General features: G+C 45.8%; 1 protein-coding gene across 1 annotated transcript; it reads left to right on the forward strand.

Moving 5' to 3' along the window:
• Positions 1 to 73: 73 nt before the first annotated feature.
• LOC310764777 (uncharacterized protein) lies at positions 74 to 25625 on the forward strand. The gene is made up of 4 exons (XM_083619264.1): positions 74 to 187; positions 23848 to 24082; positions 24674 to 24808; positions 25453 to 25625. The coding sequence occupies exons 1-4, from the start codon at positions 89 to 91 to the stop codon at positions 25458 to 25460; spliced, it is 477 nt and encodes a 158-aa protein (XP_083475390.1). The 5' UTR covers positions 74 to 88; the 3' UTR covers positions 25461 to 25625.
• Positions 25626 to 27877: the final 2252 nt, after the last annotated feature.

Here is a 27877-nt window from a genome sequence, read left to right on the forward strand (position 1 = left end):
CAGAAAGAGGGCTTGGGATGGCGGAGTATATCTGACTTGGTTGGGAATCTGAGTCTCTGTGAAATGGGTGTCTTTGATCTGGGGTGGCATGAAGAGGATGCCTCGCTACCCTATGGAAATGGGGTCCAGCCCAGGATGCTGCCTCCAAGGAACAGGACTCCCAGCCAGGCTCCATGTGGTTAAAAAGGTAAAGGGACCCCTAACCATTAGGTCCAGTCATGACCAACTCTCGGGCTCATCTCACTTTACTGGCTGAGGGAGCTGGCGTACAGCTTCCGGGTCATGTGGCCAGCATGACTAAGTCGCTTCTGGCCAACCAGAGCAGCGCACGGAAATGCCGTTTACCTTCCCGCCAGAGCTGTACCTATTTATCTACTTGCACTTTGACGTGCTTTTGAACTGCTAGGTGGGCAGGAGCAGGGACTGAGCAACGGGAGCTCACCCCGTTGTGGGGATTCGAACCGCCAGCCTTCTGATTGGCAAGTCCTAGGCTCTGTGGTTTAACTCACAGTGCCACCTGCATCCCTCCATGTGGTTAGGACTCCTCATATTCACACTGCTCCCACCTGAGTCTTCCACCTGAGGGCCCCACAATGCTGCCACTTTGGAACAGAAATCAGCTCTTGGCTGCTGAACAACCAGAGGAAGAGGCCCCAGGAGTTCTGGTCACCCTCCCTGCCCAGAACTGCAGGGGGGTCCAGCACACACAGCTGGTGCTGTCCTGTGTCCAGTTGATTTCTGTTATGTACTGAGTTGAATAGGATCAAAACTGCAGCAGTCTGATTGGTCCTAGAACAATAGGATCCAAAAGGCAGCAGTCTGATTGGTCCTAGAACAAGGCAGCAGTATGATTGGTTGGCAGGAACCACCCAATCATGCTCCAGATAAAAGTGAATCCACAACCTGATTGGCTTACAGTAGAATTCCGGAATTAGCCAATCATGTGCAGCCCATTGTGTAAATAATGTATATAAAGCAGATACTTAGAGGGGACTTTCATTCATTCCTCCTCACCACTATGAGCTGAATAAAGAGCATGAAATCACTTTGCGACTCTGAGTATATTTCAAAAGCGGAAAGTGGGCACGAAAGCAGCAACACACTCCAGGAGAGAAACCGCAAAGGACCTGGGTCCCAGAGGCAACACTTAAGACACAGCAAGCCCTGCTTCGTTAATCAAATATTTGGGAACTAGGGATGGAAGTCAGGAGAGGGGTGCATTATTCGACCTACAAGATCCCGTTACACCCAGCCTGCTTTAAATCAATGGCCTTGGTTTTCCTGCTTCTACCCCCCAACAGACAGTGACCATTTGCCCTTCACCCAGTGCATTTCCCCTGCTACCTCTGCCCCATTGCGAAGCTGCCCTTCCCTGGCTGTATGTGTGATCTGTTGGGTTTCCACAGCCCTCAGCCAGAGGCTCTTCCTCCCTCCCTCCTGCTAACACCCTTTTGGAAAGATATAAGGAAGCAAGACTCAAGAACAAGACACTCTGGTATGCAGGCACAGGGATCATTTTATTGCAGGCAGGGAAGGATGCTGGATCGGGTCTATTGGGTCAAGAGGGAGCTGGGCCTATAGTTGCCTTCACTCCTTGGGTGCTGGGTTCACCTCACCAAAACTGTAGAAGTTGCAGGGATTTCAGGCTGCGCATCACTGTCATCAATTTTCTGCAGGGGTAAAAGAGTGTTCAGGCATCCAAGAACCCTAGAGAGATCCATGCTCATCACCCTAGCTAAGCAGACGACAAGGGTTTCCCTTACCTGGAGATGCCCAGATGGGGCCTGGGACCAAGGTGCTCATTGACAGAGCCCCATCCCCCTGTTCCCATGTCATAATTATGGACCATCTCTTAGCTGTCAGTTCAGAGGCAACAGGCATCCCTCCTTGAGCAAAACTTGGACAATTTGTGCAGAACTGCTGTCTTCAGCCCACCTAGTTCCTTTCCTGACTCCATTCAAGGTGCCTACATTAATGTCAAAAGCCCTAAATAACTTAGGCACCAACCATCTGAGAGAGCTTCTCCATACTTGCAGACTCTCTTGGGAGTAAACATCTGCAGGTGGGCTCTCTTGGCAGTTCCTCCACCCTGACAAAGTCATCTCTGGGGCAGTCCCTAAGTTGGGGGAACTCCCTTCCCACAGAGGTGTGTCTGGCACCCTCATTATGTTGTTCCCACCTGATAGATATCTACATTTTTTTGGGACCAACTCTATTCCTGAGACTGCAATTTGTTTTAACTGCAGTTTCAAGCTGCAACACACACTGGGAGCCCATAGTGAAGGGAAAGGGGGGGGGGTCAATAAATAAGAATAAATCATCCACAAGGGGCTCAGCATCTTACTTGGGTTTTCGCAGACCATGGAGCAAAATTTTGGGCAGCATTTCTGGACGGAAGGACAATCATAATCTGTAGTACACCACTTAATGCAAGGTGGCTTCGCTACTGTAGCATAGACAGGGCAATTTCCAGGCTTCCCTGAAACAAAGAACATCATTATGACTCAGAGACAACATTTGAAAAGCCTTTATTTACCCCAGCCTTTATAGAATGAGCACAGCCCAGATGAATAAGTTTCCTCCTGTTTCTCTCCTCCCTCTAAGCACAGAGTTGAACATCTGGGTTGCAACTGGATCAGTCTTTGCTGGGGCTGGCTAACTTCTCCCATAATGGCCACCCCCATCCCTTGATGGGGATGTGTAGTGTGGTGGAGTGGTTAAGAGTGGTAGACTCGTAATCTGGTGAACCGGGTTCGCGTCTCCACTCCTCCACATGCAGCTGCTGGACGACCTTGGACCAGTCACACTTCTCTGAAGTCTCTCAGCCCCACTCACCTCACAGAGTGTTTGTTGTGGGGGAGGAAGGGAAAGGAGAATGTTACCCGCTTTGAGACTCCTTTGGGTAGTGATAAAGCAGATATCAAATCCAAACTCTTCTTCTTCTTGATGCCAAGTTCTTTCCAGCTATGGACTGGGCACCAGAGACCTCCTTTCTGCACCTGCTTAACTCCTGGGCTGCAGCTTTAAGGGCCACCTTTAGTTGCTTGTGTGTGTTGGGGAGGTGCCTCCATCTCCATCCTCCCCTCCCCTCCTCATCTATCACCCCACTTCTCTTCCTTCCTCCCATCCATAAGAACTCTCTGGTTTCCTACAGGAGATGGCAACACATTGAAGGATTCACTGTGGAGCCACCTACAACATTCCCAGGTATAGCGGTGCCTCTGCTCCTCTGAAGAGTCTGGACTCTACACTTGGAAGGGTTTGGGGGTGTGGGATGAAGGGGATCCCACTTGGAGGCCCACACAAACCAGCATCAGAAGGATTGGCCCCAATGGGGTCACATACCTTGGGCTGAGGCAGAGGGCATCATGGCACAGAGAGCGAAGAGCCCCACGAGGAAGAAGACGAGGCCACCAGACTTCATGGTGAGGCAGAGCAGAGTGCTCTCCAGCCTGTAGCCAGGTGCTTTATAAGGCCACATCCTCAGGGGAGCCCTGCCCAGATTTAATTGGCTGTAGGAAGGTGAGGCCATCATTGCACAAGAAATGATGAGAAGCATGTATTGCACAGGTTGTGGTCCCTGTACAAGGGAAGATCAAAGAGGTTGTTATGCAATATATTCCCCATTTCCCCATTCAGAGACACAACAGCACATGTCCCTCTCAAGGCTTTCCTGGTGCTTCTGGTTGGCCACAGTGAGGATGGAATGATGGCGCAGCAGCAGGGTCTTTGGCCTGATCCAGCGCAGGGGGCTCCTCTTGCCTCCTCATGTCTCTTCCAAGCGCAATCAGCAGACCACTTCACTGTGCAGCCTTTCTGGGCCCACCAAGCACCTTCTGCCATGTTCAAAGAACCACGGGCTTGCAGAAAACAAACAAACCCCTTAACCGTTTGAACTGGAAGATGGAGAAAGCATTTGGAATACCATGTGCAGTTCTGACCACCTTCCCTCGATAGGATATTTTTTCTGAAAAGGTTCAGAAAAGGGCAACCAAAACTAGGAAAGGGATGGAGCCCAAGAGCTACAAAGAAAAGTTAATAATAATAATATAATAATAAATTAAGGTCCGTATAGTTAAAGCTATGGTTTCCCCAGTAGTGATGTATGGAAGTGAGAGCTGGACCATAAAGAAGGCTGTTCACCGAAGAATAGATGCTTTTGAATTCTGGTGCTGGAGGAGACTCTTGAGAGTCCCATGGACTGCAAGAAGATCAAACCTATCCATTCTTCACTACGCTCTGAAAGCCAGGATTGATTTTCCACCCCCACCCTGCTTAGGTGGCGAGCCAATTTGGGCTCACCCGCAGAGGCTGATGGACCCTGATAGATTCTGTCAGGGCTTGCGGGACCTTTCTCCCCCTGGTGACTCATTGACTGAGCTTGTTGAGGGCTGGAATATCCAGCTCCTAGCAGCCATCAATGAGATCGCACCTAGGCGCCCTCTGCGACCCCGCAGAAACCGGGCTCCCTGGTTTACCGAGGAGCTTCGGAAAATGAAGTGGGACCTCAGACGGCTAGAGCGAGTATGGCGGGGTGCCCGTGACGGAGCCTCAAGAACATGGGTTTTTATGAAAACCTACGAGATGGCAGTGAAGGCCGCTAAGAAGTCCTACTTCTCGGCCTCCATTGCATCCGCTAGCTCTCGCCCGGCGCAATTATTTAGTATAATTAGGTCTTTAACGTCCCTTGAAGGACAGCCAAATTTAAATAACAATCTGACACACAGCTGTGAGGCATTTGCGAGCTTTTTTGCGGAGAAGGTCCTGTTGCTCCGCCATGACCTTCCTGCCAATTTGGATACAATAAATGAACTGGAGGCCCCTCGACTGTCCTCGGGTCCAGTATTGGACCACTTTGACCGGATATCTCCAGCCGATGTGGACAGACTCCTCCAAGCTGGAAAGCCCACCACCTGTCCTCTTGACCCGTGCCCGTCTTGGCTGATTAGAGCGTGTCCAGACGAGGTGCGGGCCCCCCTGGGTGATATCATCAATTTGTCCCTTGGCACCGGGATATTCCCAGGGGAACTGAAGGAGGCAGTGGTGCGTCCGCTCTTAAAAAAAACATCATTAGATCCCTTAGATCTATCCAATTACCGCCCGGTTTCGAATCTTCCATTCCTGGGTAAGGTGATTGAGAGAGCGGTTGCTGAACAGCTTGGTAGGTTTCTGGATGAAACATCGGCTCTCGATCCATTGCAGTCCGGCTTCTGCGCTGGTCATGGGACCGAGACGGCTCTGGTCGCCCTAACAGATGATCTCCGCAGGCACCTGGATCGAGGCGGGTCAGGGCTGCTGATTCTTCTAGACCTGTCAGCAGCCTTCGACATGGTCGATCACGAACTCCTAGACCACCGCCTTGCCGACGTGGGGATCCAGGGCACAGTCCTCCAATGGCTGTGCTCGTTTCTCTCTGGTCGGGGACAGAGGGTGGCGCTTGGGGGGAAATAGTCATCGCGCCACTCCTTGGTGTGTGGAGTGCCTCAGGGTGCGATTCTCTCCCCGATGCTTTTTAACATCTTTATGCGCCCCCTCGCCCAGCTTGTCCGGAGTTTTGGGCTGGGTTGCCATCAGTATGCCGATGAGACCCAACTCTATCTGTTGATGGATGGCCATCCTGACTCGGCCCCAGACACACTGACCAGATGTCTGGAAGCTGTGGCTGGATGATTACGCGGGAGCCGGTTGAAGTTAAATCCTTCGAAGACAGAGGTCCTCTGGTTGGGACGGAGCGATATGGGATTGAGGGGGCAACTCCCATCTCTTGCGGGGGTGGAATTAGTGCCAGCATCATTCGTTAAGAGTTTGGGTGTAATCTTCGATACCTCCCTCTCTATGGAGGCGCAGATTACAGCTATAACAAAGGCGGCATTTTTTCATCTCCGCCAAGCTAAGCAGTTGGCTCCTTATCTCTCTCGCCCTGACCTAGCCAATGTGATCCACGCGACGGTCACCTCCAGACTGGATTATTGTAACTCGCTCTACGTGGGGCTGCCCTTGAGACTGACCCAGAAACTCCAGCGGGTGCAGAATGCCGCGGCAAGACTCCTTATGGGGTCTTCGCTGCGAGATCATATTCATCCGATACTATACCAGCTGCACTGGCTCCCGGTGGAGTACAGGATCAGGTTTAAGGTGCTGCTTTTAACCTTTAAAGCCCTATACGGCCTAGGACCCTCGTACCTACAGGACCACCTCTCCTGGTATGTCCCACAGAGAAATTTACGGTCTGCAAATAAAAACATCTTAGAGGTCTCAGGCCACAGAGAGGTTAGGCTGGCCTCAACTAGAGCCAGGGCTTTCTCGGCCGCGGCTCCAATCTGGTGGAACACTCTGTCACAAGAGACTAGGGCCCTGCAGGACCTGACATCTTTCTGCAGGGCCTGCAAGACAGAGCTGTTCCACCAGGCCTTTGGTCAGGGCGCAGCCTGACCCCCTCCTCTGGCAATCTGCACAGAATTTTGCTTAATGGTTGCCATCAATTTGATTTTAATTTGATTTTAATTAATTTTATAATGAATGTTTTTAGAATGTTGGATTATTTTGATTGGTGTTAGCCGCCCTGAGCCCAGCTTTGGCTGGGGAGGGCGGGATAGAAATAAAATTTATTATTATTATTATTATTATTATTATTATTATTATTCAGGAAATCAGCCCTGAGTGCTCACTGGAAGGACAGATCCTGAAGCTGAGGCTCCAAGACTTTGGCCACCTCATGAGAAGAGAAGACTCCCTGGAAAAGACCCTGATGCTGGGGAAGATGGAGGGCACAAGGAGAAGGGGACGGCAGAGGACGAGATGGTGGGACAGTGTTCTTGAAGCTACCAGCATGAGTTTGACCAAACTGTGGGAGGCAGTGGAAGGCAGGAGTGCCTGGCGTGCTCTGGTCCAGGGGGTCACGAAGAATCGGACACGACTAAACGACTAAACAACAACAACAATAATAATTTTTTATTTGTATCCCACCCTCCCCAGCTGAGGTTGAGCTCAGAGCAGCTAACATCATAAAAACAACGCAATAAGCATAAAAACCAGACATCAATTAATTAAAATACTTCTTAAAATTAATTCATACAAGTTAAAATCTGGGCAGGTGGCAATTATCAGGGTGGAACTGAGAGTGGTTAATAATTGCCAGGACCAACTGTTTCTACCGATCATACAAGGACCTGTGAGCGGGTTGCGGGCCTCCTTCGGGCATGTTTTATACAAAGGAAAGTAAGTCAAACTGCATCCTGCCCAAAGGCAGAACAGCTCCGTCTTGCAGGCCCTGCGGAAAGATGTCAAATCCCGCAGTGCCCTGGTCTCTTGGGGGAGAGCGTTCCAGCAGGCCGGGGCCACGGCCGAAAAGGCCCTGGCTGTAGTCGAGGCCAGTCTAATTTCCCTAGGGCCTGGGATCCTCAAGGTGGTGTTGTCAGCAGACCGTAAGCACTGGCGGAGGAAGAGGGGGGCAAGGGGAGTGCATCGCCTCCGGCAGCGTCATCCTGGGGGGTGCCATCAGGGCCGTCCCCCCACCTACACTGGGTGTCACGCCCCCGCAGGCAGCGCATCACATCTCCAGGATGCGTACCACACACTCCAGAACACGCACAAGCTCCGCCACTGACCATATGGTCCTCTGTGGGGCATACGAGGAGAGGCGGTCCTGTAGGTACGAGGGTCCTAGGCTGTATAGGGCTTTAAAGGTTAAAACCAGCACCTTAAACCTGACCCTGTACTCCACTGGGAGCCAGTGCACCCGGCAACCAAAACTACAAAAGGGATGGAGCCCAAGCCCTACAAAGAAAAGTTGCAACATTTGGTATTTCTTTAGCTTAGAGAACATACAAGTAAGGTAACAGGATAGAGGTTCATAAAATGATGTGTGGCATGGAGAAATACGGTAAAGTTTTTCTGGCAACTCTCATAACATCATGGACATCCAATTAAACTGGAAATGGATGGATTCAGGGTGGATAAAAGGAAGTCCTTCTTGATGCAGCTTTATAAACTGTGGAATTTGCTGCTTCAGGAGGCAGTTTGTGCCACCAACTTGGATGGTTTTAAAAGAGGGCTAGACCAATTCGTGGAGGGCCACTGATGGCTTCTAGCCAGGATGGCTATGCTTTGCCTGCATCGTTGGGCACAGAAATGCTTCTGAATCCCAGTTCCTGGAAACCAGGAGCAGGCAGAGGACTCCTGTGCTTCTATTTTGCTTGAGGGCTTCCCAACGTGCTTGGAATGCATGTCATTGTTTTGGCCACAGCTCTAACAAGAGAACTTTGCATATATGGGCCAGTAAAAAGGTGCAGCTAATTAAGTCAAAAATGCTGCTCACTTTGCCAGTAACTTGAACCCCCTCCTCTGGCTTCTTACCACATCCTGGAGCTTCCCTCTGCTTGCTTAAGCATGGTCAAGGTTTAGTAGAACAGCTTAGTCAGGCTATGGTTGTTTGAAGGTGGGACTCTTCCTTTGTGCCTTACGACAGCTGCCCAACTGGCTGGGATGGGGATGAAATACTTTGAGTTGTATGTGTCTAAGGGTAGCATTGCTGCAAAAATAGTAATTTATTATGGGCAGTGGCAACCCATGCTAGAAGGGCGAGAGCAAGTGTATTTAGGGAGCAATTGGGCAAACATCTATCTGAGTGCTTCCCAGGAAAGAGAGATAGAGGCTCTGCTTGAAGAGGAGGCAAAGAATATGTTTGAGGAGTCACATCATCCAATGACCCATATTAAGGCTGTGGTCTACTAAGATGCCTGGATCCTTTTCACATATCTCTATCTATGTTTTTGTTGTGGTGGTTGTTTAGTCGTTTAGTCGTGTCCGCCTCTTCGTGACCCCCTGGACCAGAGCACGCCAGGCCCTCCTGTCTTCTACTGCCTCCCGCAGTTTGGTCAGACTCATGCTGGTAGCTTCCAGGACACTGTCCCACCATCTCGTCCTCTGTTGTCCCCTTCTCCTTGTGCCCTCCATCTTTCCCAACATCAGGGTCTTTTCCAGGGAGTCTTCTCTTCTCATGAGGTGGCCAAAGTCTTGGAGCCTCAGCTTCACGATCTGTCCTTCCAGTGAGCACTCAGGGCTGATTTCCTTCAGAATGGAGAGGTTTGATCATCTTGCTGTCCATGGGACTCTCAAGAGTCTCCTCCAGCACCAGAATTCAAAAGCATTCATTCTTCAGTGATCAGCCTTCTTTATGGTCCAGATCTCACTTCCATACATCACTACTGGGAAAACCATAGCTTTAACTATACGGACCTTTGTTGGTAAGGTGATGTCTCTGCTTTTTAAGATGCTGTCTAGGTTTGTCATTGCTTTTCTCCCAAGAAGCAGGTGTCTTTTAATTTCGTGGCTGCTGTCACCATCTGCAGTGATCATGGAGCCCAAGAAAGTAAAATCTCTCACTGCCTCCATTTCTTCCCCTTCTATTTGCCAGGAGGTGATGGGACCAGTGGCCATGATCTTTGTTTTTTTGATGTTGAGCTTCAGACCATATTTTGCGCTCTCCTCTTTCACCCTCATTAAAAGGTTCTTTAATTCCTCCTCACTTTCTGCCATCAAGGTTGTGTCATCTGCATATCTGAGGTTGTTGATATTTCTTGTGACAATCTTAATTCTGGCTTGGGATTCATCATATGAATTCTGCATATGAGTTAAATAAGCAGGGAGACAATATACAGCCTTGCCGTACTCCTTTCCCAAGTTTGAACCCATCAGTTGTTCCATATCCAGTTCTCACTGTAGCTTCTTGTCCCACATAGAGATTTCTCAGGAGACAGATGAGGTGATCAGGCACTCCCATTTCTTTAAGAACTTGCCATAGTTTGTTGTGGTTGACACAGTCAAAGGCTTTTGCATTTTTGCTATGTTTTTATTGTGTTTTTATCATTGATGTTCTGCAATGTGTTTTTGTTTAGACACTCCTGTCCACATGTTTACAAAGCTGATGTGAGTTTTAATCTGTTTCCAGCCTATTATTATTTTAACTTTTTGAAAGTCCTCATATTTCTTATGGATAATTGTATCATTCTGTCTCCTTTGTAAATGGCTTTGAGCTTCTTCATTTTACAACCAAGCAGTGTATAAATTTTATGCATTAAATACAACTTTGATGGCTGTGCCACTGGGAAGCATAGCTGAAAATGCGTCTCCATCCAATAACATTTGGGATGACCCAGATGGGGACTGTTTTCACAAGAGCATGAAGAGGAGGAAGATAATGATGATACCGGGAAGGATATTGTGCTGGGAGCAGCAGCCAAGCGTTGTTTGTCCAGGACAATGTCCTCTCCCAGTCTGCCTAGGCGCTGTTTCCCCAAAGTAGCAGGAAAGACAGGTTTGGGCTGGCAGTTTTAATGTATTTTTCATCTCTTGTTGGAAGCCGCCCAGAGTGGCTGGGGAAACCCAGCCAGATGGGCGGGGGTATAAGTAATAAATTATTATTATTATTATTATTATTATTATTATTATTATTATTATTATTAAAAACCCACAGATCCCAATCCAGTGAGCCTGCCTTTCTGTCATCCACCAGACTCCCATGTCATGAAACACATCCCAGAAGCAGGAGAAGTTAGGTGATGCTTGAATTCAAAGGTTTCTGGGGTATTACTCCACTTATATTAGCCCCATCCTAAGGTCAGCTTAAAGGGACGCGGGTGGTGCTGTGGGTTAAACCACAGAGCCTAGGGCTTGCCAATCAGAAGGTTGGCCAGTAAAGCGAGATGAGCGCTGCAACCCCAGAATCGTCGATGACTGGACCTTACGGTCAGGGGTCCCTTTACCTTTACCTTAAGATCAGCTTACTTACCAATTAAAAGAGAAAGCAAGAGACACTCTTGTTCCAGCTGCAATCTCATACCCTCCAACATTTCTCCAATGAAAATAGGGACGTCGCATTCCATAATGATAATTTTTCTATTTATACCCCACACATCTGACTGGGTTGCCCCAGCCACTCTGGGAGGCTTCCAAGATATATCAATACACAATAAAACATTAAACATTTTTTAAAAACAAAAACCCACTTCCCTGTACAGGATTGCCTTCAGACAGCTTGGGGGGTCAGATGACTCCATACCCTCCAACATTTCTCCAATGAAAAGAGGGACATTTTGGGATCAGATCAGAAATGGGACAGCTTCTCTAAATCAGGGATGTCCCTGGAGAAGAGACTCAGTATATTATAAAACGATACTTTGTAATGGGTATGTATTTTTCTACATCTTTGAATAAATAGCAGTAATTTTTTTAAGGCATCGATTAACATTGTGGAAGGATTTATTTTTAACTGCCTGCATAGGCCTGGTGGAATAGCAAAGTTTTCAGCAGGCGTTTGATCAGCACTCCTTCAGTCTCTCTGTAGCCTTCTTGGAGAGGAAAGAGACCGCTCTCGCTCTCAGGCTGCCCATACCAATCCCCAGCAGTCTGAAGCAGCTGTTCAACAGCTGGAGAAGGAGCAGTGGGGAACCTGTCAATGGGAACCCCCTCCTTGCATTGCAGGGCGTTGTGCTTGATGACCTTGGAGGTCACTTCCAACTCTCCAAATCTATTATTCTGTGTAAATGCATGCAGAAGACCTGTCTTCCTCACTCATTCTGATCACAGCTCCTCCGTAGCCCTCCAAGGAAAATGCCAGAAGTGAAGGGTTTGGCTTTAAAAGCAGTATGTTCTATCATTCTGCTGTGTTTGAAATAATATACAGTTGTACCTCGGGTTACAGACGCTTGAGGTTGCGTTTTTTTTGGCTTACAGATGTGCCCAAACCTGGAAGTACAGTGGTACCTCGGGTTAAGTACATAATTCGTTCCGGAGGTCCGTACTTAACCTGAAACTGTTCTTAACCTGAAGCACAACTTTAGCTAATGGAGCCTCCTGCTGCTGCTGCGCCACTGGAGCACGATTTCTGTTCTCATCCTGAAGCAAAGTTCTTAACCCGAGGTACTATTTCTGGGTTAGCGGAGTCTGTAACCTGAAGTGTATTTAACCTGAAGCATATGTAGCCCGAGGTACCACTGTACCGGAACGGGTTACCTCCGGGTTTCGGCAGTCGTGCATGCGCAGAAGTGCTAAATTATGCTTTGCGCATGCGCATAAGCGCCAATTCACAACCCGTGTGTGCAGGTTGCGAACACTGCGGGTTGCAAACGTGCTTCCCGCACAGATCATATTCGCAACCCGAGCATCCACTATATATGCAGCATCAACAGAAGTCTAGTGTCTAGAGCTGGTTATGTTTAGCCTGGAAAAGAGGAGACTGAGAGCCATCTTCAAATATTTCAAGGGCTGTCACATGTGAGAGGGAACAAGCTTGTTTTCTCCTTCTCTGGGGGGTAGGACTGGCTTCAAGTTACAAAAACGGAGATTCCAATCGTACATCAATAAAAACGTTCTGACCATAAGAGCTGTTCAACAGTGGAACGGTCTCTCTCAGGAAGTTGTGGAGGCTTTTAAAGAGAGGTTGGATGGCCAGCCATCATGGCTGATTCCTGCACTGCAGAGGGTTGGACTAGATGGCATTTGGGGTCCTTTCCAACTCTACAATTCTATGATTCTGTGATTCTCTTCAGCGTCTGACACCTCCTCTTCCCTCTGACTACTCATCACCGTCCCACCACCAATCCCTGGGCCCTGGGCCTTCTTTCCTTGGATGGTTCTCCAGATGATAACTCCCACTCTTCCTCTGTCTCCCAGCAGTCTATGGCAGTGGAGGTAGAAGGTATAAGAGCAAGCTTGCCAAATCAGTCCCTTTTCCTAGGTCAGAGCTTTCCAAACTCTGCTGCAACACATCAGTGTGCCGGCCGCAGTGTAGGTGTGTTGCAGGAATGCTCCCCGCACCCTCCCGGGACACTGCAGTCCTGAAAGGATGCCCCCTGCCCAGTCATGCTAGCCAACCCAAGAAACAGCTGAGACCACAGCCTTTGAAACAAGCCACTTAGACTAAAAGATTAAATCTCAGAGTGATCTTGGAGGGCTGCAACGCCTACCCTGGCCTTTGGCTTGTTCCGCCTGGCCTTTGGTTTGGAATCAACTTGATCCCCTCCCCCTCTTTCCTCCCCCTCTTTCAAAGGGGAAGTAAGCCGTGGTTCTGTTATCATATCTGAATTCTACATTTGACTTGGCAAGAACTCCCCTGAAAAGACTGATTTATGGAGCAACTGGTCTGGGAAAGTTAATGAGCAGACGCTTAGACTGCTATCTTATGGGAACTGCTGAAATGGCGTCTGCCGTTTGAATAGAACTTGTGGATGAGCGTGAAAATCCACACAGGACTATAATAATGTTTGCTTCAGGACAAAAAAATTGGCTTCCAGGTGGAAAAATCAAAATTGGAAACAGAACTGTTAGATCCCAAAACAAAGATACTTTCAAGAATGTATAACTTGCTGTTGAAATGGAATACTCAAGATGAAACGGTTAAATCTGCTATGATTAAATGGGCACAAGATGTTGGACATAACATTATGTTTGCTGACTGGGAACAGTTGTGGACCACCGGTATGAAATTTACGGCATGCAATGCCTTAAGAGAGAATATTATGAAAATGATATACAGGTGGTACATGACACCAGTCGAGCTTGCAAAAATCTATCATTTGCCCGATAATAAATGTTGGAAATGTAAAGAAAATGAAGGTACATTTTTTCACCTTTGGTGGACGTGCCCAAGGATCAAGGCTTTCTGGGAGATGATTTATAATGAAATGAAAAAGGTATTTAAATATACCTTCTTGAAGAAACCAGAGGCCTTTCTCCTGGGCATGGTCGGCCAATTGGTGTTAAAGAAGGATAGAACTTTCTTTATGTATGCTACAACAGCAGCAAGAATACTCATCGCAAGGTATTGGAAGACACAAGATTTACCCACTCTGGAAGAGTGGCAGATGAAAGTGATGGACTATATGGAATTGGCGGAAATGACTGGCAGAATCCGAGACCAGGGAGAAGAGTTGGTGGAAGAAGACTGGAAGAAATTTAAAGACTATTTGCAGAAACATTGTAAAATTAATGAATGTTAAAATGATGTTGGATTGAAATCAAGTGGCCTTAGCAACAAGGTTAATAAGAATATGTAAAAATGGATTGATAACGGATGAAAATATAAATAATAATAATAATTTATTATTTATACCCCGCCCATCTGGCTGGGCCTCCCCAGCCACTCTGGGCGGCTTCCATAAAAACCAAAAATACAGTAAAATATCACACGTTAAAAACTTCCCTGAAGTTATAATATGTTGAGATATTGAGTTAAGATAAAAGAAAGAGGGTAAGGATTTGCTGAATTAATTATGTGAACGGGAATACAAAAAAGGGAGGTGTGAGGAGATCAGGGAAATAAGTAAATGAAATTTAAGGTATGAAAAATTGATTTGTTTTTAACTACTTTTTTCTACTTTTTTGTATTTTTATCCTTTTTTATTTATGTATCTTCGTATTTTTTGTACTTACCTTTTTCTTTTTTTCTGTTCTCTTCCACTTTGTAAATTTTTTTTCTTTTTGTAAAACTTCAATAAATATATTTAAATATATATATATATAATAATGTTTGCTTCAACTCGCTTGTGAAGATAATCTCAGAGGTTATAAAGGGGGGGGGGAATGATAACAACAAGAAGATTGGAAGATTGGATTTGTAAAGGATAACAACAAAGAGATGGAAAGATGGGACTTGAGAAAATCAAAGCAGCAGAAGTAGGAGAGGACTGGACCCTTTCTGAACTTGAAGCATGGGTACCCCCAACAAAAATTTAAAATTTGGCTAAATATTTGGAGTTTATTATGTATTGGTATAATTTGGAATTAATGTGATATGATTGGTTTGTCAATTGGAAATTTAATAAAAATTATTTTAAAAAAAGAAAAAGAAAGAAGGGAGCCAGTTCAATGGATGCAAAGCGCAGCAGCCCAAGTCCTGACGGAGCGTGTTCCAGTGGTCACATTGATGGAACCAGAATTGCAGGTGGAACAATACCTTTAAGAGTTTCTCTTGCTTTCTGTTTTAATTGGTAAGCTGAGCTTGGCGTGGGGCTAATTCAAAAGGAATATAGATACCCCAGAGACCCAGGACTTTGAGCATCAACTAATGTCTGCTTCTGGGATGAGCTTGCATGACATGGTCTTTCCAAGAATGAAAGAAAGAAATACTTACAGGACGGGGAACCATGTTGTTTGGAAGGGCGGCCCTGACCTGTCTTTCCCGCTGCTCTGGGGAAACAGCACCTAGACAGACTAGGAGGGAATGGTCTGGACAGACAATGCTTGGCTGCCTTCTCAGCACAATATCCTTCCGGGTATCATCATAATCTTCCTACTTGCTCTTGTGCAAACAGTTCCCATGTAGGTCACCCCATATGCTTTTGGATGTAGAAACACGTCCAGCTACACTTTCCAGGGCCAGAGCAGTCAAAGTGATACCACTGAATAAGGCAAGGGACCCCGGGGTCTGCCTCTTGTTCAGGGGTCTGTGGTGGAAACCCCTCAGCTCCACAATTTATTTTATTTATCTCATAAAATTTATACACTGCTTGACTGTAGAAAAGGAAGAAGCTCAAAGTGGTTTTGTTGTTTAGTCATTTAGTCGTGTCCGACTCTTCGTGACCCCCTGGACCAGAGCACGCCAGGCACTCCTGTCTTCCACTGCCTCCCACAGTTTTGTCAAATTCATGTTCATAGCTTCGAGAACACTGTCCCACCATCTTGTCCTCTGTCGTCCCCTTCTCCTTGTGCCCTCCATCTTTCCCAACATCAGGGTCTTTTGCAGGAAGTTTTCTCTTCTCATGAGGTGGCCAAAGTCTTGGAGACTCAGCTTCAGGATCTGTCCTTCCAGTGAGCACTCAGGGCTGATTTCCTTCAGAATGGAGAGGTTTGATCTTCTTGCAGTCCATGGGAATCTCAAGAGTCTCCTCCAGCACCAGAATTCAAAAGCATCAATTCTTTGGCAATCAGCCTTCTTTATGGTCCAGCTCTCACTTCCATACATCACTACTGGGAAAACCATAGCTTTAACTATATTTAACAAAGTGGTTTATAAAACAATAGAATTATCGATAAGAAATATAAGGACCTTCAGAAAAGTAAAATAACATTATGCTAAAAGCAGATTAAAACTTGCCCCAGCTTTCTGAAAATCTGGGCAGACTTGTCTATAAGATATTGGTTTTAGTGGGAGACAATATACAGCCTTGTCGTACTCCTTTCCCAGTTTTGAACCAATCAGTTCCATATCCAGTTCGAACTGTAACTTCTTGTCCCACATAGAGGTTTCTCAGGAAACAGATGAGGTGATCAGGCACTCCCATTTCTTTAAGAACTTGCCATAGTTTGCTGTGGTTGACACAGTCAAAGGCTTTTGCATTTTTAGTATGTTTTTATTGTGTTTTTGTCACTTATGTTCTGCAATGTGTTTTTAATGTACACCGCCCTGGGATCTCTGATAAAGTGTGCTATCATCATGGTGGAATGCTCTGTCACAAGAGACTAGGGCCCTGTGGGACCTGACATCTTTCCGCAGGGCCTGCAAGACAGAGTTGTTCCACCAGGCCTTTGGTCAGGGCGCAGCCTGACTCCCTCCTCTGGCAACCTGCACAGAGTTTTGCTTAATCGGTTGCCATCAACTTGATTTTAATTAATTTTTATAATGAAATATTTTTAGAATGTTTGATTATTTGACTGTTTGATTATTTGATTGTTGTTAGCCGCCCTGAGCCCGGCTTCGGCTGGGGAGGGCGGGATATAAATAAAATTTATTATTATTATTATTATTATTATTATTATTATTATTATTATTATTATCATCATCATCACCACCACCATCATCTATCTCACGGGGTGGGGGCTCAGGGTGACCACAACCATCAACTCTGACTGGTGCAATTGCATTTCCTCCTCTGTGAAACCACCATGTTTCCTGGTCCAGACAGGCTCCCTCCCATCGCTTTGCAAGCCCAATACGATTGAGTGTTATGTCAACGGTGAAGACAGAAGAAGAAGAGCTTGGATTTGATATCCCGCTTTATCACTACCCGAAGGAGTCTCAAGGCGGCTAACATTCTCCTTTCCCTTCCTCCCCCACAACAAACACTCTGTGAGGTGAGTGAGGCTGAGAGACTTCACAGAAGTGTGACTGGCCCAAGGTCACCCAGCAGCTGCATGTGGAGGAGCAGGGAATTGAACCTGGTTCACCAGATTACGAGTCTACCGCTCTTAACAACTACACCACACTGGCTCAAGATGCAACTATGAGGAACAGCACAGCTGCTGGCCTAGCTGTCATGGATCTGCAAAGGCACAGGAGCCCAAGTAGAACTAGGCTCTTGGCCACCCCATCAGGTGACGCTTTGGGCTTCCCGTTGGGACTTCTGCTTGGCCACTGTGAGAACAGGATGCTGGAGTAGATGGGCCAAGTCTTGGGTGTGATCCAGCTACAGGACTCTTCATTTTGTGCTGGGGCAAAATAGATAAATCTCCTTTTTTGACCCTAAAATATGCAATGCAGCCCTGAAAGGGTGCCTTTTTCCAAGTCTTGCTGGCCAACTGAAGAAACAGCTGAGACCACAGCCTTTGAAACAAACAACGTAGACAAAATAATTAAATCTCTGAATGATCTTTTAGCCTACACGTTGTAACTCCTCACCTATTGATTCGAAGCAGGTGCCTTCACTGTACGCTTTTCAGTGACTGCTAAAACATTATTGTTTAGACACTCTTGTCCACATGTTTACAAAGCTGATGTGAGTTTTAATCTGTTTCCAGCCTATTATTATTTTAACTTTTTGAAAGTCCTTATATTTCTTATGGATAATTGTATCATTCTCTCTCCTTCGTAAACTGCTTTGAGCTTCTTCTTTTTACAATCAAGCTGTGTATAAATTTCATGCATTAAATACAACTTTGATGGCTGTGCCACTGGGAAGTATAGCTGAAAATGCTTCTCCATCCAGACTTCCGGGTTAGCGCCATCGGCTAATGGCGGATTCCCTCCGAGCTCCGGAGGGAATCGGCTCCGCAGGATTGGGTCTTGCCACTGCGGCGATGCGGGGACCCTCAAAAATCACAGGCGGTGAAGCCTGTGAACCTGGTGACTCGGCGGGCACCATTTGCGCCCCCCAACCTGCGAAGGAGCCTTTTTAAAGGCTTCGGAACGGGGGACGGGGTGAGCGGCGCGGTGCTGAGAGTCGACTGCTCCTGCGGAGTGAAGCCGCATTGCCATGGTCGGAGAGCGCTGACTTCTTCTTGTGAGCAATTGGACTTTAAAGCAACAACCCGTGAGTAGTACGGAAATTGGAATTGTAAAGAAATTTTTTTTTTTAATTAGGCACGATCGGGGAAGGCGCAAACAGGAAGTCCGTCTCCCCGTCTTGTAAATAATCTAAAGCAAGGACCTGCTAACTAAGGTCGAGAGAACCCCTTCTTTTTTTACTTGGTAAAAGACATTAATTTCACGATTTGGCAGTATAAGAAATCTTACTGGAGGATAAAGAGCTAATCTTGGGAGCTGAAGTGCCACCCCCCCGGACCTGGGAGTGCTCCGCGAGAGAGCCTGTTGATGAGGTATTGAAGAGTCTGACAGCTGTCAAATTAGCTGTCAAGACGGGAAAAGAGAACTTTGTTTCTGTTGCTTCTGCTGGTTATATTTGTTACAATTTGGTTACAATTTGTTGAAAACAAGGAAGAACTGATACAAACTAACTTGATTTTTGGATTTGAACTGGAAGGAATATTAAGTTACCAAAATCCCTCTAGAGGGGGATTTGGGACATTACAAGAATGGCTGGAGGAGGGAAAATTCAAGCTGAATTGTACAGAGTTTTTGTTCTCTTGGGAAAGTTACAAGGCCAAATTGATGTTTTGGCTACAAATGTTGCAACTCTGAACTTAACAGTAAACAACATCACTGAATTTGATAAGGATTTGATTCAGGAAGTCCATGCAGCTGGAAAAAAAGAGAAACGTGAGAGCTTTGAGAGTGTGGAGAAGGAGATATATGTTGTTCTTGAGGAAAAGGAAGGAGGAGCTGTGATTTTGCAGATGACAAAGGAGAGCCAGAGGCCTGACATGATGGCTACAAAGGAAAATAAGAATTTGATGTTGAAAATCTGGTCCGAATTGGAGATTGAAGAATGGAGAGATCTCCTTATGTGGAGATCTGAAGACCCAAGGATTACAAATTTGTTTAAGGTGGAAGTTGGAGCTTTGGGGACATTTGGACTTGAAAGGAGTAAGAAACAAGATTCGGGCTCCACTTTTAAGTATGGAGGTCTGGCTGGAAGAAATATGGATCCCATTTGGCTAGAGCTTCTCCGAGATCTGGTGTTTAATATTAAGGACTATCAAAAAAAACCGGCAGAGAGGAATTGAGAGAGAATTAAGAGCCTCGGACGTGAGATCTCCAGGCTGATAGTAGACTAAGACTGATGGACATTTGTTGGGGATTGAAACCGGGAAAGGGGGGGGTGGAGTTTGGGAATCCAAAGGGTGCATAATTACAATCTGTTTTGTTTTTACTTTGCTTTGTTATTTGTATGAAAATTGGGGAATTCGTGGAAGGGAATTTGGGTCGACTTTAGAAAAATGTTTTAAGAATGAGTACTGATGTATAAGTATTGATGTTTAAGTTTGGATAAGGTAAAATTGGTTTTTTAAAATGAACTAAATAGAAAAAGGTCAAAAATTAGGGATAAGAACTTGCTGAACTAACAATTTGAATTGGAATATAAGAAGGGAGGTGTGGGGAAGTCAGGGAAATATGTTATAGAAAAATAAGGATTGTGAACTTTATGTGTTTTAAATTTTTTTTCTTTTTTTCTTTTTTGATTCTTTTTTAATGTATTAAAGTTGAAAATTTCAATAAATATCCTTTAAAAAAAAGAAAGAAAATGCTTCTCCATCCAACAGCATTTGGGATGACCCAGATGGGGACTGTTTTCACAAGAGCATGAAGAGGAGGAAGATAATGATACTACCGGGAAGGATATTGTGCTGGGAGCAGCAGCCAAGCGTTGTTTGTCCAGGACAATGTCCTCTCCCAGTCTGCCTAGGCGCTGTTTCCCCAAAGTAGCAGGAAAGACAGGTTCGGGCTGGAAGATTTAATGTATTTTCAATCTCTTGTTGGAAGCCACCTAGGGAAACACAGCCATATTGGGGGGGGGGGGGTATAAGTAATAAATTATTGTTATTATTAAAAGCAACACAGATCCCAAACCAGTGGGCCTGGATAAAAACATAGATAGAGATCTGTGACAAGGATCCAGGCATCTTAGTAGACCACAGCCTTAATATGAGTCATTAGATGATGTGACTCCTCAAACATATTCTTTGCCTCCTCTTCAAGCAGAGCCTCTATCTCTCTTTCCTGGGAAGCACTCTGATAGATGTTTGCCCAATTGCTCCCTAAATACACTTGCCCTTGCCCTTCTAGCATGGGTTGCCACTGCCCATAATAAATTACTATTTCTGCAGCAATGCTACCCTTAGACACATAGACCCAAAAGCATTTCATCCCCATCCCAGCCGGCTGGGCAGCTGTCGTAAGGCACAAAGGACAGCTGCACGGAAGAGTCCCACCTTCAAACAGCCATATCCTGACTAAGCTGTTCTACTAAACCTTGACCATGCTTAAGCAAGCAGAGGGAAGCTCCAGGATGTGGTAAGAAGCCAGAGGAGGGGGTTCAAGTTACTGGCAAAGTGAGCAGCATTTTTGACTTAACTAGCTGCACCTTTTTACTGGCCGCTCTGAGCTCAGCCTCGGCTGGGGAGGGTGGGATACAAATAAAAAAATATTATTATAAACTTTTCTTTGTAGCTCTTGGGCTCCATCCCTTTCATAGTTTTGGTTGCCGTTTTCTGAACCTTTTCAAAAATATATATATATCCTATCGAGGGAAGGTGGTCAGAACTGCACATGGTATTCCAAATGCTTTCTCTCTTTTTTTTTATGATATTTTTATTAAACAGTTTTTATATTCATACAAACAAAACATACATAAACAAACAAAAGACAAAAACAAAACAAAAAACAAGTAGTATTTCATGTCCTAATTTCTTAAACCTTTCTTCTTCGACTTCCCCGTGCCTCCCGTTTCTGTATTCGAATTTCTAGTCAATTGTTCAGCAAATCTTCCCTTATTTTAGTATAAATTTAAGCTAATCATCCTTATTCTCCTTGTCTTAACCATTACTAATAGTAACCATTTACTTCAGTCCAACATCATTCTAACTGTCATTAATTTTATAATATTTCTTTAGATAGTCCTTAAATTTTTTCCATTCTTCTTGCGCTGCTTCTCTTCCCTGGTTTCGGATTCTGCTCGTCATTTCTGCCAAGCCCATGTAGTCTATCACCTTCATCTGCCATTCTTCCAGTGTGGGTAGCTCTTGCGTCTTCCAGTACTTCACAATGAGTATTCTCGCTGCTGTTGTAGCATACATGAAGAAAGTTATATCCGTCTATAACACCCCTTGGCCGACAATACCCAAGAGAAAGGCCTCTGGTTTCTTGGGGAAAGTATATTTAAATACCTTTTTAAGTTCATTGTAGATCATTTCCCAGAATGCCTTAATCTTCGGGCACGTCCACCAAAGGTGAAAAAATGTACCTTCCTTTTCTTTACATTTCCAACATTTATTGTCAGGCAAATGGTAAATCTTTGCAAGCTTGACTGGGGTTATGTACCACCTATATATCATTTTCATAATATTTTCTCTTAAGGCATTACATGCCGTAAATTTCATCCCGGTGGTCCACAACTTTTCCCAATCAGCAAACAAAATATTATGACCAATGTCCGGAGCCCATTTAATCATAGCTGATTTGACCGTTTCATCTTGTGTATTCCATTTCAGCAGCAAGTTATACATTTTTGACAAATTCTTAGTACTGGGTTCTAACAGTTCTGTCTCCAATTTTGATTTTTCCACCTGAAAGCCAATTTTACTGTCTAATTTAAACACTTCATTTATTTGATGATAATGCAGCCAATCTCTCACCTTCCCTTTTAGTTTTTCAAAGCTCTGCAATCTCATTTTATCCCCTTCCATTTCCAGAATTTCCCAATATCTTGGCCATTTCGACTCCATATTTAATTTTTTAACTGCCTTAGCTTCCATTGGCGACAACCACCTTGGAGTTTTATTTTCCAGCAACTCTTTATATCTGACCCAGACATTTAATAGTGCTTTTCTGACAATATGATTTTTAAAACTTTTGTGCGCTTTAACCTTGTCATACCACAAATATGCATGCCACCCAAAAACATTGTTAAAACCTTCCAAATCCAAAATGTCTGTGTTTTCAAGAAGCAGCCATTCTTTTAGCCAGCAGAAAGCTGCCGCTTCATAGTACAATTTAAAGTCTGGCAGGGCAAACCCCCCTCTTTCCTTTGAATCCGTTAATATCTTAAATTTTATTCTGGGCTTCTTGCCCTGCCAGACAAATTTAGATATATCTTTCTGCCACTTCTTGAAACAGTCCATTTTATCCATAATTTGTAATGCTTGAAACAAAAGCAACATTCTTGGCAATACATTCATTTTTATAACTGCAATTCGGCCTAACAAGGAAAGCTTCAAATTTGACCAAATCTCCAAGTCTTTTTTCACTTCTATCCAAGTTTTTTCATAGTTGTCTTTAAATAAATTCACATTCTTAGCTGTCATATTCACACCCAAATATTTCACTTTTTTAACCACAGTCAACCCCGTCTCATTCTGAAACCTTTCTTTTTCAGTCTGTGTTAAATTTTTCTCCAATACCTTAGTTTTAAACTTATTCAATTTAAATCCTGCCATTTGACCAAATTCTTGAATTATTTCCAAAACTCTTTTCGTACTAGCTTCTGGCTCTTGCAGAGTAAGTACTAAATCATCTGCAAATGCTCTCAATTTGTATTGTTTGGCTCCGACCTGAATCCCTTTAACCAACTGGTCCCTCCTAATCATATTAAGCAAAACCTCCAGGACCGATATGAAAAGTAATGGGGAGATAGGGCACCCCTGACGTGTCCCTTTTTCAATCTTGAACTCTTCTGTAACCACATTATTTACAATTAATTTGGCTTTCTGTTCAGAGTATATTGCACCTATACCATTCTCAAACCCTTGGCCTACCCCCATCCCCCGGAGGTTCTTCAGCATAAAACTCCAAGAAATGTTGTCAAAGGCTTTCTCGGCGTCCACAAAAATCAAAACCGCCTTAGTGTTTATATTTACTTCCAACTTTTCCAAAATGTCAATTATATTCCTTACATTATCCGACAAATGCCTTTTCTGGAGAAAGCCCGCTTGGTCCCCATGAATCTCCTCCATCAAAACTCTTTTCAGTCTCTTTGCTAAAATATCAGCAAAGATTTTATAATCCACATTCAATAACGAGATGGGTCGGTAGTTTTTAAGTTGAGTCTTTTCAGTCTCAGTCTTTGGTATAAGTGTAATGTAGGCCTCCCTCCACGTATCTGGTGCCCTTCTCCCCTCAATAATTTCATTGCAGACTTCCTTCAAAGGTTGTATAAGCCCTTCCTTCAAAACTTTTCCAAATGCTTTCTCCATCTTCCAGTTCAAACGGTTAAGGGGTTTGTTTGTTTTCTGCAAGCCCGTGGTTCTTTGAACATGGCAGAAGGTGCTTGGTGGGCCCAGAAAGGCTGCACAGTGAAGTGGTCTGCTGATTGCGCTTGGAAGAGAGCATAAGGAGGCAAGAGGAGCCCCCTGCGCTGGATCAGGCCAAAGACCCTGCTGCTGCGCCATCATTCCATCCTCACTGTGGCCAACCAGAAGCACCAGGAAAGCCTTGAGAGGGACATGTGCTGTTGTGTCTCTGAATGGGGAAATGGGGAATATATTGCATAACAACCTCTTTGATCTTCCCTTGTACAGGGACCACAACCTGTGCAATACATGCTTCTCATCATTTCTTGTGCAATGATGGCCTCACCTTCCTACAGCCAATTAAATCTGGGCAGGGCTCCCCTGAGGATGTGGCCTTATAAAGCACCTGGCTACAGGCTGGAGAGCACTCTGCTCTGCCTCACCATGAAGTCTGGTGGCCTCGTCTTCTTCCTCGTGGGGCTCTTCGCTCTCTGTGCCATGATGCCCTCTGCCTCAGCCCAAGGTATGTGACCCCATTGGGGCCAATCCTTCTGATGCTGGTTTGTGTGGGCCTCCAAGTGGGATCCCCTTCATCCCACACCCCCAAACCCTTCCAAGTGTAGAGTCCAGACTCTTCAGAGGAGCAGAGGCACCGCTATACCTGGGAATGTTGTAGGTGGCTCCACAGTGAATCCTTCAATGTGTTGCCATCTCCTGTAGGAAACCAGAGAGTTCTTATGGATGGGAGGAAGGAAGAGAAGTGGGGTGATAGATGAGGAGGGGAGGGGAGGATGGAGATGGAGGCACCTCCCCAACACACACAAGCAACTAAAGGTGGCCCTTAAAGCTGCAGCCCAGGAGTTAAGCAGGTGCAGAAAGGAGGTCTCTGGTGCCCAGTCCATAGCTGGAAAGAACTTGGCCACTGTGGGAGAAGTTAGCCAGCCCCAGCAAAGACTGATCCAGTTGCAACCCAGATGTTCAACTCTGTGCTCAGAGGGAGGAGAAAAACAGGAGGAAACTTATTCATCTGGGCTGTGCTCATCCTATAAAGGCTGGGGTAAATAAAGGCTTTTCAAATGTTGTCTCTGAGCCATAATGATGTTCTTTGTTTCAGGGAAGCCTGGAAATTGCCCTGTCTATGCTGCAGTAGTGAAGCCACCTTGCATTAAGTGGTGTAATACAGATTATGATTGTCCTTCCATCCAGAAATGCTGCCCAAAATTTTGCTCCATGGTCTGTGAAAAACCAAGTAAGATGCTGAGCCCCTTCTGGATGATTTATTCTTATTTATTTCTCCCCCTTTCCCTTCACTAAGGGCTCCCAGTGTCTGTTGCAGTTTGAAACTGCAGTTAAAACAAATTGCAGTCTCAGGAATAGAGTTGGTCTATCAGGTGGGAACAACATAATGAGGGTGCCAGACACACCTCTGTGGGAAGGGAGTTCCCCCAACTTAGGGGCTGCCCCAGAGATGACTTTGTCAGGGTGGAGGAACTGCCTGCTGATGTTTACTCCCAAGAGAGTCTGCAAGTATGGAGAAGCTCTCACAGATAGTTGCTGCCTAAGTTATTTAGGGCTTTTGACATTAATGTAGGCACCTTGAATGGAGTCAAGAAAGGAACTAGGTGGGCTGAAGGCAGCAGTTCTGCACAAATTGTCCAAGTTTTGCTCAAGGAGTTTTGCCTGTTTCCTCTGAACTGGCAGCTAAGAGATGGTCCATAATCATGACATGGGAACAGGGGGATGGGGCCAAGGCTCTGTCAATGAGCACCTTGGTCCCAGGCTCCATCTGGGCATCTCCAGGTAAGGGATACCCTTGTCGTCTGCTTAGCTAGGGTGATGAGCACCGATCTCTCTAGGGTTCTTGGATGCCTGAACACTCTTTTACCCCTGCAGGAAATTGATGACAGTGATGCGCAGCCTGAAATCCCTGCAACTTCTACAGTTTTGGAGAGGGTGAACCCAGCACCCAAGAAGTGAAGGCAACGATAGACCCAACTCCCTCTTGACCCAATGGGCCCGATCCAGCATCCTTCCCTGCCTGCAATAAAATGATCCCTGTGCCTGCATACCAGAGTGTCTTGTTCTTGAGTCTTGCTTGCTTATATCTTTCCAAAAGGGTGTTGGCAGGAGGGAGGGAGGAAGAGCCTCTGGCTGAGGGCTGTGGAAACCCAACGGATCACACATACAGCCAGGGAAGGGCAGCTTCGCAATGGGGCAGAGTTAGCAGGGGAAATGCACTTGGGTGAAGGGCGAAGGGTCACTGTCCGTTGGGGGGTAGAAGCAGGAGAACTAAGGCCATAGATTTAAAGCAGGATGGGTGTAACGGGATCTTGTAGGTCGAATAATGCACCCCTCTCTTGACTTCCATCCCTAGTTCCCAAATACTTGACTAACGAAGCAGGGCTTGCTGTGTCTTGCCTCTGGGACCCAGGTCCTTTGTGGGCTCCCTCTTGGAATGTGTTGCTGCTTTTGTGCCCACCTTCCTCTTCTGAAATCAACTGGACACAGGACAGCAGCAGCTGTGTGCGCAGGACCCCCCTGCAGTTCTGGGCAGGGAGGGTGACAAGAACTCCTGGGGCCTCTTCCTCTGGTTATTCAGCAGCCAAGAGCTGATTCCTCTTCCACACAGAGTCCAAAGTGGCAGCATTGTGTGACCCTCAGGTGGAAGACTCAGGTGGGAGCAGTGTCAATATGAGGAGTCCTAACCACATGGAGGGACGCGGGTGGCACTGTGGGTTAAACCACAGAACCTAGGACTTGCTGATCAGAAGGCTGGCGGTTCGAATCCCCACGACGGGGTGAGCTCCCATTGCTCAGTCCCTGCTCCTGCCCACCTAGCAGTCCGAAAGCACGTCAAAGTGCAAGTAGATAAATAGGTACCGCTCTGGCAGGAAGGTAAACGGCGTTTCCGTGCGCTGCTCTGGTTCGCCAGAAGCGGCTTAGTCATGCTGGCCACATGACCCAGAAAAGCAGTCTGTGGACAAACGCTGGCTCTCTCGGCCAACAAAGCGAGATGAGCGCCACAACCCCAGAGTCATCAGCGACTGGACCTAATGGTCAGGGGTCCCTTTACCTTTACTACTGCTACTGCTACTACTACTACTACTACTATTATTATTATTATTATTATTATTATTATTATTATTATTATTACCTTACCCCACCTTTCTCCCTGATGGGACTCAAGGCAGCTTAAAGATAATAATAACCCCAGAGTCATCAGCGACTGGACCTAATGGTCAGGGGTACCTTTACCTTTACTACTGCTGCTACTACTACTACTGCTACTACTACGACTACTACTACTATTAGAAGAAGAAGAAGAAGAGTTTGGATTTGATATCCCGCTTTTCACTCCCTTTAAGGAGTCTCAAAGCGGCTAACATTCTCCTTTCCCTTCCTCCCCCACAACAAACACTCTGTGAGGCAAGTGGGGCTGAGAGACTTCAGAGAAGTGTGACTAGCCCAAGGTCACCCAGCAGCTGCATGTGGAGGAGCGGAGACGCGAACCCGGTTCCCCAGATTACGTGACTACCGCTCTTAACCACTACACCACACTGGCTATTATTACCTTACCCCACCTTTCTCCCTGATGGGACTCAAGGCAGCTTAAGGATAATAATAATAATAACAACCACTAAAGGCAGAGAATAAAACACAAATTTAAAACAACAATTAAACTGTGTGTGTGTGTGTCATTTATTAAGGCCAAACAAATAATTACAATAAAAACAGCACCACACCAGCCCTTTCATTAAAACAGCACTTCCCGAAAGCCGGTTGGAAAGTCTTCACCTGCTGGAAGGACAAGGAGGGAGCCAGTTCAATGGATGCAAAGCACAGCAGCCCAAGTACTGACGGAGCGTGTTCCAGTGGTCACATTGATGGAACCAGAATTGCAGGTGGAACAATACCTTTAAGAGTTTCTCTTGCTTTCTGTTTTAATTGGTAAGCTGAGCTTGGCGTGGGGCTAATTCAAAAGGAATATAGATACCCCAGAGACCCAGGACTTTGAGCATCAACTAATGTCTGCTTCTGGGATGAGCTTGCATGACATGGTCTTTCCAAGAATGAATGGAAGAAATACTTACAGGGCGGGGAAAGTGCTGTTTTAATGAAAGGGCCGGTGTTGTGCTGTTTTTATTGTAATTATTTGTTTGCGAACCAGAGCAGCACAAAGAAATGCCGTTTACCTTCCCGCTGGAGTGGTACCTATTTATCTACTTGCAGTTTGCCGTGCTTTTGAACTGCTAGGGCAGGAGCAGGGACCGAGCAACGGGAGCTCACCCCATCGCGGGGATTCAAACCGCTAACCTTC

This window comes from Podarcis filfolensis (assembly GCF_964270895.1).
Source record: "Podarcis filfolensis genome assembly, chromosome: 6".
Taxonomy (NCBI): domain Eukaryota; kingdom Metazoa; phylum Chordata; class Lepidosauria; order Squamata; family Lacertidae; genus Podarcis; species Podarcis filfolensis.

Bases quoted from the DNA above. Each gene is read 5' to 3' on its own strand.
- LOC310764777 (XM_083619264.1), top strand. From the start codon at position 89: ATGAAGAGGATGCCTCGCTACCCTATGGAAATGGGGTCCAGCCCAGGA. The intron at 188-23,847 runs GTAAAGGGACCC...TCCCTTGTACAG, and splicing joins GGCTCCATGTGGTTAAAAAG to GGACCACAACCTGTGCAATA. The intron at 24,083-24,673 runs GTATGTGACCCC...TCTTTGTTTCAG, and splicing joins GCCCTCTGCCTCAGCCCAAG to GGAAGCCTGGAAATTGCCCT.